Source organism: Vigna unguiculata, chromosome 11 (assembly GCF_037176805.1).
Source record: "Vigna unguiculata cultivar grain cowpea cultivar isolate G323 ecotype 2 chromosome 11, ASM3717680v1, whole genome shotgun sequence".
NCBI classification, from domain to species: Eukaryota; Viridiplantae; Streptophyta; class Magnoliopsida; order Fabales; family Fabaceae; genus Vigna; species Vigna unguiculata.
The window spans coordinates 46,240,866-46,260,403 of NC_140802.1; the positions used below are offsets into that span (position 1 = coordinate 46,240,866).

The 19,538-nt window shown below is 31.3% G+C and overlaps 4 protein-coding genes across 8 annotated transcripts; 2 read left to right on the top strand and 2 right to left on the bottom strand.

Annotated features, from left to right (window-relative positions):
* The first annotated feature begins 1,163 nt into the window (after nt 1-1,163).
* Nucleotides 1,164-6,509, top strand: LOC114170545 (Mitochondrial import inner membrane translocase subunit Tim17/Tim22/Tim23 family protein). 5 transcript variants are annotated; one of them, XM_028056046.2, is made up of 6 exons: nt 1,164-1,300; nt 1,516-1,731; nt 2,203-2,393; nt 2,488-2,560; nt 6,141-6,222; nt 6,356-6,509. In XM_028056046.2, exons 2-5 carry the CDS (start codon nt 1,569-1,571, stop codon nt 6,218-6,220), a joined length of 507 nt encoding a protein of 168 aa, XP_027911847.1. In that variant the 5' UTR covers nt 1,164-1,300; nt 1,516-1,568; the 3' UTR covers nt 6,221-6,222; nt 6,356-6,509. The 5 variants fall into 5 exon arrangements, with proteins under 5 accessions (XP_027911847.1, XP_085525107.1, XP_027911844.1 ...); XM_085668981.1 differs by having other exon boundaries at nt 6,141-6,378; XM_028056043.2 differs by lacking the exons at nt 6,141-6,222; nt 6,356-6,509 and adding an exon at nt 4,210-4,510.
* On the bottom strand, nt 4,739-7,091 carry LOC114170544 (binding partner of ACD11 1-like). The gene is made up of 5 exons (XM_028056042.2): nt 6,938-7,091; nt 6,325-6,428; nt 6,180-6,255; nt 5,871-5,948; nt 4,739-5,719 (listed from the first exon to the last, which is right to left on the bottom strand). The coding sequence occupies exons 2-5, from the start codon at nt 6,426-6,428 to the stop codon at nt 5,006-5,008; spliced, it is 972 nt and encodes a 323-aa protein (XP_027911843.1). The 5' UTR covers nt 6,938-7,091; the 3' UTR covers nt 4,739-5,005.
* Nucleotides 7,092-9,047: 1,956 nt separating this feature from the next.
* Nucleotides 9,048-12,136, bottom strand: LOC114170524 (cation/H(+) antiporter 19-like). The gene is made up of 3 exons (XM_028056020.2): nt 11,741-12,136; nt 10,573-11,574; nt 9,048-10,388 (listed from the first exon to the last, which is right to left on the bottom strand). Exons 1-3 carry the CDS (start codon nt 11,930-11,932, stop codon nt 9,132-9,134), a joined length of 2,451 nt encoding a protein of 816 aa, XP_027911821.1. The 5' UTR covers nt 11,933-12,136; the 3' UTR covers nt 9,048-9,131.
* Nucleotides 12,137-18,154: 6,018 nt separating this feature from the next.
* Nucleotides 18,155-19,538, top strand: LOC114168663 (norbelladine synthase-like). Its single transcript, XM_028053563.1, has 2 exons — nt 18,155-18,451; nt 19,124-19,538. The coding sequence occupies exons 1-2, from the start codon at nt 18,268-18,270 to the stop codon at nt 19,423-19,425; spliced, it is 486 nt and encodes a 161-aa protein (XP_027909364.1). The 5' UTR covers nt 18,155-18,267; the 3' UTR covers nt 19,426-19,538.

Genomic DNA, 19,538 nt, shown 5'->3' on the forward strand with positions numbered 1-19,538 from the left:
ATATATATATTCTTAACAAATAAGTGAATAAAAAATTGATATAAAAAATGTTAATTGTCTATTAAAGATTAACATAATATATTGAAGGCTAAGACACTTATTTTATTTATTTGCTCATTTTCTTTTAATCACGAAGTTTATTATTTAAGACTCGGAATATGATGCTGTACCTTTATTAATAACTTCAATTTAAAAACTAATAATTTTCAAATTAACGTCTTGATCACTTCTAATATATATATATATATATTATCACAATCCAAATGTATAAATAACATTTAAAAGTAAAGTTTTAATGGGTATAATTTGTTGTGAGTTACTAGTCGGTAGGTTTTCTATTAGAATTTGATATTTAAAAGTATAATAATTGAAATAAATGGTTATTTATTTATTGTTTATCACCTTACTTTAGAAGGGTAAAGTTCTCTCGTATTGTATACAATGATATGATTGTAATTTATTGGTATTATTTGTACAAGTTATTTAATATTTTTTAATCATGATAATTGTACGTACTATTATCATTTGAAACCCTTGTGTATGAATATGATACTTTATTCACTGTTAAAAACTCCAATTAAGTCATAATTTTTAAATTAATATCAATTTTCAATTTTCTCTCTTTTGTGTATTATCAAACACAATGTATGTAAGTGAAAAAAAAAAGAACACAAGAATTTAAAACCAAAACATCAATTTAATATACATGAAAGAAAACATTCAACCAAATTACAATTATTTTGTAATAAGAATACAATACTGAAATAAATTATTGAATGAAAGGGTATATATATATATATATATATATATATATATATATATATATATATATATATAATTACCTTGCTTATACCAAATAGTAATCACATCAACTAATTAAAATAGGTATCTAAAATTAATTTAATTACCTTACTTCTATAATACTGTTAATGTTAATTAATATTTTTTTCACAAGATGTTAAATTAACTATAGTTAATAATCAATAATTAAAGAGTAGAAGAAGTCATTATGAAATGCCAAATATTTTAAAGTAATATTTTTTTTTCATAAGAAAATATTAAAATTAAAATCATATATATATATATATATATATATATATATATATATATATATATATATATATATATATATATATATATATATATATATTTAGAGCGTTTATGTATAAATAGGTTAGTACCCTAACGGGCAGCATCCTACTACACCATTCTTCAACTTCTTCCAGACCGGAGAACCTTCTGCCGCCGTTACGCCCTTCACGGCGAACCTCCACCGTTGTCTGGGCGTCTCCGCCAATTGGTACTTTTTCCTCTTCCTCTCTCATTGTTTCAAGCTTACTTGTATTTGTTATTTACCATAGCATCTGTGAAATAGTGTTTTGCAATTTTAATTTTCTGCATGATTCGATGTCGTAGCCTATTTATTCTGCATCATTGATAGATATTTTGTGTGGTTTTGCTTCATAACGAAGTAGTAATAGTGATGAAATATTTACTTCTTCGTTGATTACACAGCATCTGTGCGGATTTCAATCAGCTCTGGCATATTCTCTGGTTAAGCTTTACAAATGGCTGATGGTTCAGATAAAGCAGTTGAAAACGGTTCTTTGAACTCAGCAGAAGCAGAGAAGCCTCAGATTGAGCCCATAAGGCTGCCCTCGGTTGAGGAAATCCGTGGTCAAGACATTTGGAACAATTGTGCTGTGCGAAGTGTCGTCAGTGGAGTCATGGGTATGCCATTCATTCGTTACCTTTTTTTCTTTTTTTTCTAATGCATACCTCTGTGTGTTGTTTCTTGCTCCTCTGTTTAACTGAATTGATTTTCCTGAAATGAATATGGTCTTTATACCATCAATTGTTCAAGTGTAGTGTGTTTATGAGATTTCAGCTTCATTTAGGATGTTCTTTCCACTAGTACCTATTAGGTACTTTGTATGATGGAAACTCTAAGATGGAATTTAGGATTATCCATAATTTGACTCATCATCCTTTATGCTGATGCTTCATCATTGTCTGTGAGGCAAGTAGATTAATATTCCCAATAGGTTTTTTATATGATTTAGGCTACTGTTTCAGTCCATTAATGACCTTTTTTGCTCGCATGATTTACGTTCAACATATTCAATTCGAGGAGTACCACCGCATCGAATATGTCATTGAATGAACTTGAGTTTCTTGGGATTCATGTGATGTTCCTTTTAGGCGGTGGACTTGGCATCTTCATGGGTTTATTTCTTGGAGCACTGGACAACCCACTGATGCAAGAGGAAATGACTGGCAGACAACAACTTATATATCAAGCAAAGCAGATGGGGAGAAGGAGTTGGAGTTCAGCCAAAGCATTTGCTGTTATGGGTTTTGTATTCTCAGCTGCTGAATGTGTTGTTGAGAAGGTCTAATGGATTTGATCATTTGAGGAATGGAAATATATGTTTACAATATGAGGCTCATTCTTCTTACCACGTGGGCCCTTGATTTTTTTTTCAGGCTAGAGCGAAACATGACATAACAAATACCGTAGTTGCTGGATGTGCAACTGGAGGTGCAATATCAGCAAAAGGTAACACATTCTATCATTTTATCGTGTTTTTATTTCTCTTAATTTAACAAAGGAACTGCATAAATGGGCTGGCAAGGCTTGTATAAAAGGGACTTAGAGACCTATGCGCATAAATGTGATACCGCAAGATTGCACTTTGCTATTATATGTTTGGTTTTTATCTTAGATACTGGGTTCCTTGGAAGAAAAAAGGATGCACTTTTGGAAGTGGTTTACTTTTGCAGATATATCATTAATAAATACTGTGTATAAAAATGATTGTAGAAAAAATGAGAAACTAAACTTTGGTGGTTTGGGCATGTTGGAGATGACCTGAAGAAGCCCCTCGTAAGGACAGTAGGTCAGATGGAGATAGCTCATATGCTAGAGGCAGAGACTTAGAAAAACTATAGGCATTTCCATTATGAAAAATTTAGAAGACAATTGCTGGAGGCAGAGGCTAAGAAAAATTTTGAAGTCAATAATTTGTCTATATAAATTATTCATTACAAAATATTATGGTGTTGTTTGATCATATCCATGTAGATGACTCCACCTAGTGGGAACAAGGCTTGGTTGTTGAAGAATGGATCATTGATTTTCAAGAGCTGATGTTCGTTACAGTGCTCTATGCTTTGCATCCACACACTATTTTTGAAAATGATCACAACCTCAATTTTTATTGTCACTAAACTCCTGTTTCACAACAGAATTTAATAATCATTGAAAAATGATTTTGTAGTATTTATATATTACAATTCAAATCCTTTTCCGAAGATACCAAGAATTTAATATAACTAACTACTATAATAAAAATAAAGCATAAAATGATTTTTCTTGTCAGTTCCTAAACATAGATGATTCATTTTCAAGAATTGGTTCTGGTTCTTTGAAGCTTGAATCCCTTGCTCTGAACTTTTAACTTCACAGAAACGGATATTTCTTCTCATCTCAACTGAAATGTTAGCTGCAAGGTAGAAGGAACTTGTCCTTACTGTTTTAGGATGAGGGTTGATGAGTGGGTTCTGGGAATGGCCAACAAAGATGGTAGGCGATAGTGATGTGTATGTAATGCAAGTTGGTGCTTGTTTACTCTGATACTTGGAAACCTACCTACAAATAGCCCAATCTTGAAACTATTTATACAGTACCACCCTACACTCAAAAGACATACCAATTCGAAAGGCTAGTTGCCTAAGTCAGCGCTGCCTCCCTGTAGAGGAGTGCAGTAACCAGGGAACATGGCATCCTTGGAGATCATAAGGTGGTGCCCCTGACCCAACGCACATGAGAGGTTTTTCTTCTTTGGGGAGCCTTGGCCACAATCCCCTCTATACACACGGCTATTTTAAAATTGTTCTATTTATTACCTTTCAAAGTAGTTTTATCGTTAAATGTTCTTTTGTGCTGTAGATAAAATCCGGAAATCAGATAATACACTTTGGTAGAAACCAATTCAATAGATCTTGTGACCGTAGAACCTTGGGAGGGACATGAAACGAGTGATAGGTGGAATGAGAAAGGAATAGAGGGGAGAGAGGTATACTAAAAGGATAATGAACCGGCAAACGACGAATAGAAAATCAAATCCTTTTATGAACCTGTTCTCAACCTTCTTTTATTCCTTCATAACGTATGTTAAAGTTTCCCTTATTGTGACGTGGTTCTAGGTGGTCCAAAGGCAGCTTGTGTTGGTTGTGCTGGCTTTGCGGCATTCTCCGTCGTAATAGAGAAGTTTTTGGAGAGACATCAGTAAGTAAATTGACGTCATCCTAACACATTTTTTGAGTTCTTGAAGTCTTTGGCCTATTTTATACCGGGACGTGATTGTGGAGCACACATACTGCAGCATTTATTTACATCAATAATTCATTTGTATACGATGTCAAATGCATTTCCAAACTAGGGAAAGCTGTGATGTAATGATACGATTTAGTATTAAGCAATTTAAATAGTTGTTTTCTTTATGAACTTGTGACTGAATAAATCTCTGACGCATTCAGCATTTTACAGCCGCCATGCTGTCAGCATATCTTATTGCAAATGCCTAGATAGGAGCGCTCATTCTGAATGATCCACTTATACACACACACACACACACACACATATATATATATATATATATATATATATATATATATAGAGAGAGAGAGAGAGAGAGAGAGAGAGAGAGAGAGAGAGAGAGATTCTCATGGGAGATACATGCAACTATTAGTCTATTAGTAACTAGCGTAATAAACAAGATACATGGACGCAACCGTATTTCCTCAGGACGAAGTAAATAGGGTATATATTTGACTGCATGAAGTCTCAGAAAAGAATTACTACACTGAGGATCTCCAGATTTATTTTATTTCTACAACCCAGTTGGTTATTGGACATTTACCATCCAACATCCCAAAAATACTCTAATAAGCTCATATATATGACCCAAATTTCACGCATATTCATTTGCAAATCATAGGATCAGGCAGTAGATTTTGCTGGACTGGCAGATTGACCATCCTTGGTTGCCTGTTGAGCTTCAGGTTTGGAGGGTTCGTTAACTGTGGTGACCACTTGAGGTTCAGGTTTGGAGGGTTCATTAACTGTGGTGACCTGCTGAGTTTCAGATTTTGAGGGTTGATCAACTGTGGTGGCCTGTTGAGGTTCAGGTTTTGAGGGTTCATTGACTGTGGTTGCCTGTTTAGAGGTTTGATCAGGTGTGGTGGGTTCCTCCGACATGGTGGTTCCTTGATTATTCTGCGCCAAAACCTTCTCCTTAGTTTTCTGTCCCACTTCCTCTGCTTTCTTTGCAACCCTGTTGTAAGCACCTGTGACCCATGTAGCCCCAGTCAACACATACCGATTCTTCATTATAGCAGATCCAGCACTGGACACCGACTGCTCAGCTGCTGAAATTGCAGTTTTAGTCTTCTCTGAGACTTGAAATTTCTCATCCATTTCTTTCACCTTGTCATTCACTATAACTGTACCAGCACTGATCTTTTCAGTAAATCCCACCTTCTGGTCCAAAGAAGCAACTTTTGCTGAAGCCGTGGAAGTAAGTCGGTGCCTTTCATCAAAGGATTTTGCTCGATACAATGCATCTTTACCCAAAATGAAGCCCTTGGCTAACATGGTGCTTACAACATCCTCTGCCTTTCTCATACCAGATTCCCCACTTTCAGCGTTACCAATCTGTGTTACAGGTCAGAATCATTACACTATAAATTGTCTAACATGGTTGTCAACATATTATAGAATACCAAATTTATTGAAAGTCATAAGTTAAAACTTTTGACAGCATATTATGTGGAGATTATTGGGGATAAATAGAGGGAATAGTTACTGGAGATTCAGTCGATGAAGGCAGAGGATAATCGTTAGCCAATTCAATGTTCAGAGACTGTCCACACACAACTGCTCCCTGGAGACACCAACACAAGTTTCATGTCAGCTCTTAAACATGAAATTAATTTTGCCACTTCTACTATAATAATCAAACTGTTACCATTACCATGCTTTCCCATAAAAGAAAGAGGTGCATATTGTTTTGGTGTTAGCAAGCATTTGTCAAATAGAGAATATTAACTGTTGAAACATTAATATTTCAATATAGAGAGCAAAATTAGACAGAAGGCAATGAGAATGAATCTACCGAGAGAAGAACTGCAGTTTCTGCTCCCTCTGGAGTACTGAAGGTGACATACGCAACTTTGGAACTTCCCTTGTCACTGAAAAATTGAGAGATGTTATATGCTGCATGTTCTAACCAAAATTTAATTCATATTGTGTACACAAACCTTTGCATTTCAACATGTTCAATTTTTCCAGGAAAGGTAAGAAATTCCCTCAAATCTTGCTCGGTTGCACCTGAAGAGATGTTACTCACTTTCACCGATCTCATCTGTTAAACAGACAAATAGATTAGCATTTTCAACAGTAAAAGTTAAGTAGATTGTCCTCACATCACATTCATATTCCCATTAATTTCAGTTTTTTTCACGTTTTCTGATTGCAATGATTTCTGGAGGAAATGATGAAAAGAACAAACACCATACACACACAACTCGTCTTCTTGTTTTCAGTTTTCTATTTCCTGCCCTCAAATATTCCAACTGTGCTACTGTTTGTATGATGAAAAATGAGAATTCCCACAACGTTGAAGGAAATCACACGAATCTCAGAGATCGATAAACTCATCGAAAATGTTAGAAATTAGAAACAAAAAAAATGGCATGGACTTTTACATGCCAACATGAATTGATTAGAGATTCTTTCTTACCAGATCCACAATGTAACAATTCCAAAAATATGGAATCATCTACCTTACAACAAGACATTCTTAAATTTGTTCCTTTTAATTATAAACAAAATCATGAAAGAAAGTAACAATTGAAGGGTCGTGCAACTAACCGCTGGTTAATTATTTGAATCCTATGCCAGAGATCAATGTTTTCCCCGAGAAGATGTTGTTTGAAGTTTTCCTAATTGAATCAATTATGGTTATTTACCTAAGAGTTTCTTTTTTTTTCCTATTCTCCTTTTCCTCCTTTTGATGTAAAATCTATTTATTCATTTATAGCATATAAATTTAGGTGGAGATGATGTGAGATAAGCATATCAGCAACAATGTACTCTCAAAAACTGCCACATCAGTTGTTTCGATTTTGTTCCCTCTTGTCAATAACCTCACACCTGTTGCAGATATATTCTCAGAAACTACACGTAACCTCTTGTCAATAAAAAATATATACACGTTAACCTGTTATTACCATTTTTTTTTTCACTCTAAGATTAAAACTCTACTCTTGTTATCCATTGATCAGAACACACCAAAGTTAAGTAAATGACACGACACAATCAAATCAAACAAAGCGAAATGTTGAATCACCTAGATTCAAGTTAAGAAACAATTTTAAATTAGGCTTAACTATACTTTTTACTTTTAATAATATTATACATATATATATATATATATATATATTCATTTTCTAAATTTATTTATCTTAGTCCTTATAGCATATTCATTTTATTTTTCTCCTTGTAATATATAAATAGTTTTCTTTTAGTTTTTACTATTTTTTAATGAACTAATTGATTTAAAATGGATAATATTATAAATATTAGAAACATAAATAGATCATAAAAAGTAAAACAAAATGAAAAAGTACAAAAAACATTTTAAAAGATATTTTACTATGACCAAAATAGAAAAAAGGTATATAGAAACATAGAAATCTCATTCCACAATCATGTTCCAAATGCCTATTTCTGAAAGCACTGTCATAGAAGTTGAAGACTTTTGAACATGTGAGTTACAGCATCACTGAATTCTATACATATTCTGATTAAACGCGATCGATGAAAAAAATAATTAAGAAATAAAATAAAATACTCTAATTTTTATTTATAATTTTTTTTTCTTGAATAATTCTCTTGGTGTTCTTCCGCAATCATTTTAAAAGAATAATTAAAGAATAATTTTGTCTTTATCATTACAAAAATTTAAGACAACAATTAGGTTGTGAAATCTCTTTTAAAAAATAATTATTTGCTTAGATAGTTAGGGTTAAAAAGTCGCATCAAATCCAAACATTATCATTTAAACCACAAAACACGATTGTATTGAGAAATAACTGGGTATATATGTTTCTGCATTTAAAAGCTGAGAACGTTTCTTTCAAGTGCAACATTAACTGGCCTCATATCAAGAACAAAACAACATCAACATTTCATTTCAGCGCATTGGGTACCAATAAGTTTAATTCCTTAATTATTATTTTTTGGGTGTTTTTTGTTTCCCGTTGAGGAAATAAAAGAAGTTCTAGGATTTCAAAATCCAAAGAGTTGAAGGTTGAATGACGAGTTCAAAATCTTTGCTCTTTGGTGGGTTTTTGTAGTGGTTTCTGTTGAGCATAGGTATATTAAATTTTATTTTAATATATTTTAAAATATTAAAATCAGTATTTATTATTGTATTTTGAAAACACAATAAATAAAACAATACATAAAAAAATTCAATATCCAACTGAGAATTCAAATTTTTAGACGTATTTGGTTTTACGTCAGAATGATGGCTAAAATTGATTTTCTAAACATAGAATTAATGTATGTTTGGTTTTCAAATTAATTAAAAGGTAAAAATTTCACATTGAATAAAAAAACTAATTATTATCTCTGTGTTAGTGAATTAATTCAACCAAACACACAATTATTTTAGATGAAAATTAATTCCCTCAGATATATATTAAATGGAAAATTATTTTTTAACAATTATTTTGACAAAGTTGTGACAGTTTGGCTTCAAAAGAAAAATTTGTTAAATTTTTTTTTTGTCAAACTATCATTCTACGTATTAGATGTATTTTAACCATATATTTAGTGTGACATTGATCATCATTTTATATCTGTAACAAGAATTAAACACCTTTCTAGCGTTTTAAAAGTTATTTTCAGTATCTAAAATGTGCATTCAAGAAGCAGCAGAGAACGTAAAGAAACAAATGATCCAAACAGATTTGAGTCGAACACCGAACTATGTTTGTTTTATTCTAAATTTTCGTTGTACATGCAGTTTTACAACACGACAAACACCCAGAAACAACTTTTAACTCGACAAACCTGAACCCGTTGGTTTTTCTGGCATATCCTTGTAATCAGAAACCTCCATAACCATAGGATAAACATCGGTTTCAGGATTATACTGCTGCAACACTAAAACCGAAGACAGAGTGGAGAACTCAGAAGAAGCCAAATAGCTTCCAATGGGACCAAGTTCTGGGCAATCACTTTTCTCTGCCAATGGTGCCACTTGCGGCATTCTACCAACCAAAATAAGATTGCTCCGATTCTTCTCCCTCAACACTGTTTTCAAATCTTCCTTGCTTTCCACCACTCTTTCCTCGTACGTTATCGATTCCGTGTTCTTCGATCTCACACTCACGAACTCCGACCAAAATTTCTCATCCTCTTGCTTATCTTCGTCACTACCAGTGCCCTGAGCCACGTTTATTATCTTCTTGTCCTTGTTCGCTGTTATCCCAACCAATTTCGCACCGAACGCGAATGTTTGCCCAGGTAAAGCTACAAACTTTACAACAGTGAGTGAGATTCCAGGGTGTTCAGCGAGTCTCATTCCGTACGCAAGTGCTTCACGATCGTCTCTTCCTCCAAAGAACCCGACAACAACATCGTACGACACATCACTCGCTTGGACTTGCCTCGTACCTCCGAGTCCACGATCGACCAGAATCCCCACAGAGCAGGGAGCACGGCTGAGCACATGGCCGTTCATTACACGCAGCGAGTTTCCCAGAGACTCCATTGTGCCATCGAAGTGTTGGTGTTTGTGAAAAGGTAGGAGAATGAGTGCCACTCGCTTCTGGTGCGCGCTGGTGCAGATGTCTTCGTGCATGCTGCTGAAGGCGGATATGGCTGTCATGGGGCGGACATTGACGCTGCTTAGATGGCCATAGGCCTGAAATGCAACCACCATTTGGTCTTTGTTGTCGTGCTTTTTGTTCCAGAAGGGCATGCCGTTGTTGCGTGCCGTGTGAACCATTGTTATGGCTGAAGGTCGCTCCGAGAGTTCCATCAAGTGCATGGAATACACGCACAACTTTCCTCGCTTTCTGGTTCCCCGAGATGACTCTATCAGATTGATTAAGGTGGGAATGTTGTAGGTGCTGTGGAAACATGCCAACACTCTTAGCTCTGTGTCTGGATCCTTGCGTTGAACTGTTTTGTGCGTGTAAGGTAATCCCCTTCGAGCTGGTTTATACACTGCCATCACTATTGGGGTTGTGATGAATGTGGTGAACAGTGCCATCAGAACACAGATTGCAAATGTCTGATCATTCAGTACCTGCACATTTTCACAAGAAATAATAATATTTGATCTGGGTATTCGGTGATGTCAAAGTTATAATAATATTTGATCTGAACTACGATGTCTGAACTAAGATGTCAGAATTAGGATGTAAAAATTGATAATGATGTCTGATATGAAGCTATTTGGAATCAGATGAGCAAGATTTTGCTATGTATACCTTGCGATCTTTGCCAATGTTGAGAACAATGAGTTCCACCAAGCCTTTGGTGTTCATGAGAAACCCAAGAGCCAAGGCTTCTCTAAAAGGGACCTTACATAACAGTGACACGACGAATGTGCCACTGATCTTTCCGAAGCAAGCAGTGAAAATAACAAGCACAAGCATACACCAAGAAAGTGTTCCTCTTATGGTTGTAACATCAGTTTTCAAACCACTGGACACAAAATAGAGTGGCAACAACAGACTCATCACAAGGTCCTCTACCTTCTCGATCAGCACCCCAGCAAAAGGACCATCTTTGGGCATGACTATGCCGACAACAAAAGCCCCAAACAGTGCGTGAATTCCAATGGTATCAGTGATGAAGCTGCAAGCCAAGACCAGTGTCAGGGTGATGCATATGTAAATCTCTTGCACTGGTTCACCCTCAAGGGAACGCTTGGCCATCATTGCGAGCAAGGGTTTTATGGCGAAGATAGCAAAGAGGACAAAAGCAGCAGCACAGAGTATGACCCACAAGGAAACAAGAGGCGATGAGTTAGAGCCAGAGAGAGCTATGGCAAGAGCAAGCAGAATCCATGCTGCAACATCGTTCACAGCAGCTGCAGACATTGCTATGCGACCAGCATCAGTTGTGAGGAGTTTGAGCTCGGCGAGGATGCGTGCAAGAACGGGAAATGCAGTGATGGAGAGAGCAACACCCATGAAGATAAGGAACGAGGTTGGATTAGACTTTTTGGATACGGTGGCTCGAAGAGCATAGGAGGTGCCAATGCCAAGAACAAAAGGTAATGTGATTCCTGCAACTGCAATGGCCAAGGCCTTGTGACCAGTTTTTCGTATGGAACGCATGTCAAGCTCAAGCCCCACCAGAAACAAGAAGAAGAGAAGACCCAGATTCGCCACAGTTTCAAGCACAGTTAAGCTTCTCTTAGGGAAAATCGTGTTCAGGAATTTCTCATTCCTCCCAATCGCTGATGGCCCAAGTAATATCCCTCCCTGCATTAACAAGATTCACCAACCCCACGTTAACTTTTTCATGAATCACAACAAAAACAATTCAAACGTCCATGATGGCAATTCATTCCGAGGTTTTAACGAACGAAATCCCATAAAAATCAAACCTTTTTGTTCTAACTAAGCAAGCAAAGAACAGAAAACTTACAATAACCTCTGCAATAACTCTGGGTTGTCTGAGAGGTTTGAGAATGAATGCGAGAAACCTGGTGAAGACAACGACGAGACATATCTGAAGGATGAGAAGGGGAAGCGCATAATCCAAAGGATTTTCGTGTTGGAAGGCACCGTTGGAGGTGGCCTTCATGGGTGGTGGACATGTCGGATTAGGAGTGGCCATTCAGATTTCGGAGTGTGAAATGGAACACAACATTTGATCTGATTAAGAAGATATTCTTAAATTTACATGTGCTGTGTGAGTGAAAGGAAAACTTGGGTATGAAGAAATGAAACACTCTTTTCTAATAATGGTGCGTAGCTGAGGGAATTAAACGTGGAAGAGAATTGGGTGCTGGTGATGAATTGTGAACACATACTAACGCAAATTCTGGTACATGCTAATTGGAAAAGGAAATCAAGCTTCCATCACTTTACTCATTTACCATATTTAGTATCTTCTTTGGCTACTATTTTATGACACAAACCCTATGCATTGTCTTCTAAGGCCAAACTTTTCTTCCATATATTCAATTTTACCAAGTCTTTTACCCATTTTATTTATCAACTTTCAAACATAATCTAATATCTACACAATAATTGGACCAGGGTGGTGTAATTTTTACATCTTTCAACCCAAATCATTTATTTAAAAAAATATATATATCATTAAAAGGTTAAATATGATTTTACCTTCTGAAATTCAACGTGAGATTGGAATTAATCTATGTCTCAAATTTTAATTATTTTCGTTCTAAAACTTAAAAAATAATAAATATATTCCTTTAATCTAATTCAGATAATTCTTTTTAATTATCAAATATGTTTCAAATTAATATTTAAGTTATTTACACCGTTTAACATAATTCAACTCGAATGTTAGTTTTCGGAAGCATTTAACAAATGCAAAAAAATTAATGTTATTCGATTAAAAAAAATTATATCTACTCAATTTAAAATATAGAGATTACACTATATCAAAATTTAAATTATTTGGCGAATTTTAAGTAAAAACATATTTAATCTTTGAATTGTAAAGTAGTGTCATCAATTGATTTTTCCTTATGGAAAAATTTATTGAGCTCTATCTTCATTCTTAAAAAATCTATAAGTTCTGTCTTCATCAAATAAAGACTTTCTTTTCTTTTTTTTTTACTTTATTCTGTTTTGCTGAGAAAAAAATAAGTCAAAGAAATTTTGGATAAGTAAAATACATTCTACGAGAGTCTTGAAAGGTAATAAATCAATAAATTAAATTAAATTAAATCAATTAGTAATTGTTTATCTTCTTTTGTTGTATATATCAACTATGTTGCTTTATATATCTTTCTTTCTTTGCTAACCATTAAATAAAGAAATATGTGAATGAATGAAAGTGATTTGAAGGAAATATTTTTAATTAAGGGTAATAAGTCATGTGCTATGTTTGTATAAAGATGATAATGGAGTTATCCTTTTGTATATCTTCTTATAGTATACTCTTATATTATTTTATATACAAATCTTTTTGTTGATAAAAAAAGGTAATAAGTGAGATTATTTCAATTGAGATCAGCCAACAAAAGTAAAAATAATAAATATCATATATCAATAACATAATTATAATAATTACAACAAATTAATTGAATGCGTGAGAATGTATTTTGAAAAGAAAATTTTGAGGTTCATTTTTTTTTACAGAATCAAACTTGTATCATTTTCACCACAATATAAAAGCTTTATACAAACATGAGACTACTGACACGTGTAGATATTTTTGCTTACTTTTAAAATACGTATATAAAAATAGGTAAAATAGTTATATATAACACAAATAATCGTATTTTTGTGTTATAAGAACATGGTAAACTATAAGAGCATTTTCGAGCAAATATATATTCGATTTGTAAAGGCATGACAACAATATTATGCTTCATTTTTCTAATCAAGTCACATAATTTTTCTATAAAAAAAAATTTTATCATTTCTCAATTAATAAATATTATCCATTTTGTAATAACGTAGACTCCATCACAGTTTTATCCTTAAAAAATCTATCAAAAAGTATAATAAAAAAAAAATATTCAAACTGCGTTTGATCTCGACTCTTAAAAGATACGAGACTTATTAAATGTTCCAGAATACTAATAAATAATCTTTAACGTTCCATATTGTTAAAACTTACAAATTATACGTCAGTGACTACATTTTATTTGAATTACATATAAATATACCATTATAAATTCTTGAATTATTGTTAATAATTATAATATTCATATTAGATCTTAGACTTAATTATATGCTCTGAATTTTTCTGAATAGACTTCTTCATAAAAAAATTTAGAACATTATCAAAGATGAGAATTTCATATTAATTTTGAAGCAACAGACTTTTAGTAATATCCAGGTTGGAAGCATGAAAGTGCTGTAATATGCGCATAATAAAAAAAAAAAGTGCTGAAATATGCATATGATTGATGGCTTGACAGAAAATCAATAAAAAATCTCATGAAATATTATTTCCAATTCTACGAGATTGAAGTGAAATAAAGTGATTTAGATAATTTAAAAATAAAGAAAGAGATATTATTAAGGGACAATAAAATACACTTCATAACAAGCTTAGTTAATTCAGATTTTGGAGTGTGAAAAACACGACATTTGATCTCATTAAGAAGAGCTTTTCAAATAAAATTCTTTTTGTTAATAGTGATACGCAATTAAGGAACACACGGGATGGAGAAAAGTTTTATTATTATTATTTTTTTTTTCAAAAATTGATTCATTTATGTTTTTATCGTCATATCTATAATATATATATATATATATATATATGAGATATAAATATTTAAAAGATATAGATGAAATTAATATTACGTTGAGTACGAGAATAGGTATAGAAAGGATATAAGTACGTATTCATTCTCGTTTTTATATATGATTGAAAAAAAAAAATCTAATAAGGTTTGTTTTTATCACATCTAACCCAATAATCCAATAGGTTCATATTATTTAAACTTGTAGTTTAAGACAGTTTAAATATTTGAGATGCATGATAATTAATAATAATTTTATTATTTCATATTGGGATCGGAATAAGGTTAAATATATTTTAAAGTTCTTTACACAAAATTAAAATTTATTTTCTTCAAAATTTTGATATATTTTGGTTGTCAAATTTTAAAAATAAATTAATATAATTATTTTAAGGATTAAATATGTTTTTGGTTCCTTATCTAACAGTGAAGTTTGAAATAAGTCCATTTTAAAATTTTAGACTAATCTAGTCATTTATCTTTCGAAATAGGTGAATTTGGTCTTTTTAATCAAATTTTGTTAAATTTATTTGATATTTCAATCGTGTTTCATAACAGTATTTGACTTAACATTAAAGCAAAAATGTGTCAAACAGTATAAATAACTCAAACACAATCCTAAAATGCATACGAAACATCAAATAAACTTAACAAAATTTGATTAAAAATGAATAAATTTACGTATTTCGAAAGATGAATGACTAAATTGGTTCAAAATTTTGAAATAAACAAATCTCAAAATTTACATAAAGTTAAGAAACCAAAAACATATTTAACACTTATTTTAACACAATTACATTATTTTCTTATTAATACCTTACACAAAATTAAAATTCATCATTTTCTAAAATTTTAATACATTTTAATTCTTCAAACTTTAAAATATATGATTATAGGTTTTTAACTAATTACCATGAATTATTTATTTATGATCCAAAGGTAGATAAACGTAATTGGGTGGTGGTGATGAATTGTAAAGAGAGCAAATTTTGGTACATCACTGTACTCCTTTACCATTTTTAGTATCTTCTTTCTCTACTTTTATGATACAAAGCCTATGTATCCTCTTTCTTAAACCAAACTTTTCTTCCATTTATTCACTTTTTACCAACTTTCAAACATCTACACAATAATTACGCCTAACTCTACTAACTTCATTCTTAAAATATCTTTCATTTTATTATAGATGTAAAATTAATGTTAATTGGTTTTTTTTTTTTTTATGTTCCAAGAAGACTTTTTTTTTTCTTTTGTATTTTATTCTGTTAAGAAAAAATAAGTCAAAGGAAATTTTCGATAGGCTAACACATTAAACTTTAATATACTATTAGTTTAAATTAAATTAAATTAATTGTTTATCTTATTTTGTTATATCAACCATGTTGCTTTATATATATTTCCTTTTTTTTTCTGGTAACCATTAAATCAAGAAATATGTGGATGAATGAGAGTGATTTGAAGGAAATATTTAATTAAATGCAATAAGTCATGTACTATGTTTGTATGAAGGCCAATAACACAATTAATATAATTATAAAAAATAATTGAATGGGTTAGAATGTCCTTTGAAAAGAAAAAAAGTGAGCTTCATTCCTTCTCACACAATCAAACTTAAATAAAAGGTTTATATAAACATGGATACTAATGCATGTAGATGCTTTTGATAGAGAATAAACAACTTTGTACCCTTTTAAACTCAACTTTAGGAATTGTATTTAATTTTTTTTTTTTTTTTGCATTTATAAGAATTATTTCAAATCCAAATAGTCACTTATATAATAGATATTTTTTATTATGGTTAAAACAGATTTTTTTTAATGTTGATTCTAATATATAGACGATATAAAAAAATTATTTTTTTACAACAAAATTATTTTTTATAATATATATATATATATATATATATATATATATATATATATATATATATATATAAGTAAAACTCATAAATTCTATGTCATTAAATACATTTTATTTAAATTACACATAAATTAACCATTATAAGTTCTTATAAATAATATAATAGTTATATCAAATTTTAGACTTAATTATGTTCTCTTGATTTATCAGAATAGACTTCTTCACAAAAGCTTTTAGAAAACAAATATTAAATGAACAAAATTAAATTACGTTTTGCATAGATTAAAATTATTTTTGTCACAAATTAAAAATAAAATTTTGAAAAAATTATAAAACTTTTACACTAGCTATTCTATAAAATAATTTTAATTTATAGAAAACTACCTTATTTGTTTTTCCAAAAATACTTATAGAATAAATAAATTTTATCTGTAATAAATTATCAAAAAAAATAAAATTCGTTTCTAACGTTTGTATGACTGATATAATTTGATTTCGATTTTTTTCTCAAGAGAGTTTAGATAACAGGGACAAAAAGTGGGTGATAATAATTTCATATTTAATTTGAAGCAAACCCATTTTAAATAATATTCAGGTTGGAAGCACAAATTGCTGTAATATGCCAGAATAAAAAAGTACTAAAATATATCCTATAATTGATTGTTTGACAGCAAAATCAATAAAAAAATCTCATATAGAATATAATTCCCAGTTCTACGATATAGAAGTGAAATAAAGTGATTTATATAATTTTCTTTAAAAAATTAATAAAAACGAACGTGATATTATTAAGGGAAAATAAAATAAACTTCATAAGTTTTCAAGAAAGGAAAACACGACCAAGAACGTGTTTAGTTAGGTGAACAAGACTGTTTTGTGTAATAGTATTTAGTATTTAGTAATTACTTCGAAATAATTTATTTGAAGAGCTCATAAATTTTAAATTAGTTTAACTAGTTTGTAATTTCTTATTATCTCTTATATGTTAATGTTTTTCTATTTTTATCAGTTTTTTTTTTATTATTACATATTTCAATCTTAAAATATAATTTATTATTATATTGTTTTTTATATTTTTAATTAATTTTCATTTCTTAACTTTAAATTAAGAAAAACAATATTATAAATAAAAATAAAAATTGTCGCTATGTAAAACTTTCGATAATACAATTGCAAAAGAAAAATCAATTCAATAATTTAAATTAATGAAAAAACTAAAATTTGAAAAGTAAATAAAAATTAAGATTAATTAATACTCGTTAAATCAACTATATATATATATATATATATATATATATATATTCAAAAATATTAAAAATTTTAATTCAATTTTAAGAAACTCTAATTAAAATTATTTACACAGTAATTAAAACTTATATAAATAATTTATCCATTCAAAACTTGTAAATACATGATAGATAAATTATATTATAACTTCCATTTTTCAATTTTTATTTCTTTATGTGTTTTAGTGTGAATTAATTAATTTTTTAATAAAAAAATAATATTAATCAATAATTTATACTAAATTACGTAAAAAAAATAAAAAAAAATAAAAAATAAGTGATAATATTCTCTTTTACATTATAAAGTGCAATAATATAACATAAAATTTCTCAAAATTATAAATTTAAGTAAGGCACGTGTCGACAGCTAAATGTATTTTCGAAAAAAAAAAAAAAACTTATCCCGTTTGGCCTGCAATTATTGCCTAACAAGAAAAAAAGAAGCGTGGCGTTAAAATCAAATAATGGCATCAAAAACCCAAACATTGTGCGAGATTCCAAGCCTCCACGCTTTGTCTTCATCACACACACAGAATCTTTAAAATTGGAAAATCAAATCGAAAAGATTGAAGAAGAAGATGTTTGGAGAACTTGAGCATGAGCTGGAACTGCACGTGCCTGCGAGTGAGGCATGGGATCTGTTTGGTACCCTTCGAATTGGGCAATTAGTTGCAAAAGAACTTCCACACCTCTTTCAAAGTGTGGAGCTTACAGAAGGAGATGGTGGGGTTGGCACTGTCCTCAAATTAACTTTTGCACCAGGTCATTCACTCCTATCTTTCTTTATTCTCATCGTCTCCTTCCATTTCTTAATTTATGTTTATGCATTGAAAATCCCAAAACATATGTTTAATACATTATTCGACCGTGACTCGGTTCATCCGGTCTCCGACACAGGATAATTACTGAATCGAACTTATGATCTAAGTTCTGATACTAATTGTTGGATTAAACGTTTATTATTTGATCAAAAGCTATAGCTATTAGCTAGGACGTAACTCTGTTTATTATTTGATCAAAAGCTATAGCTATTAACTACGACGTAACTCTTTTTACTTGAGAGCGTATAAGTCCAAGTACCAGCTTACCACTTGGCCAAAAGCTATAACTATTAGTCAGGACGCAACTCTTTCTACTTAAGAGCGTATGAGTCCAAACACTATTTCTACTCCGTCACGAAACAATTGTTGTCACCCGCAACACTCACTCATGTAATGTAAAATAATTTAGAGTTTTATATTGATTAAAATGATAAAGTTAAACGGCATAATAAATCTATTATTTTAAGAATTTGATTAAAATTGGTTTGAATTCTTTATATTGGATTTGGTTCAAAGTCACATGTATGTAACTAGTATCTTCTTGACGAAGGCTAGTATGAAATAAAGCCATGAATGTGTGAGTGATTTTGTTGTTTTTGAAGTTTGAACATAGGTGTGCCTGGGCCAAGGGGGTACAAAGAGAAATTCACGAAGATTGATAACGAGAATCGCATAAAGGAAGCAGAGGTGGTTGAAGGAGGGTACTTGGAATTAGGGTTTACTCTATTTAGGGTGCGTTTTGAAGTGAAAGAGAAAGGTGAAGATTCAAGCATAATAAAATCTATTATCGAGTATGAATTGAAGGAAGAGAATGCCTCCAATGCCTCACTTGTCTCTATTCAGCCACTCGCAACCATTGCTGAACTTGCCAACACTTACCTCAACAAAAACAAACCTTCCAAACAACCAAATTAGAGTCATCATCATCATCATTTCTTTCCAAAAATAATTGTCACTGAAAATGAAGCTCAATCTTGTGACCTTGCTTAGTTCATCAATAAAACTACCAAAATTTGCATTCTGATTCA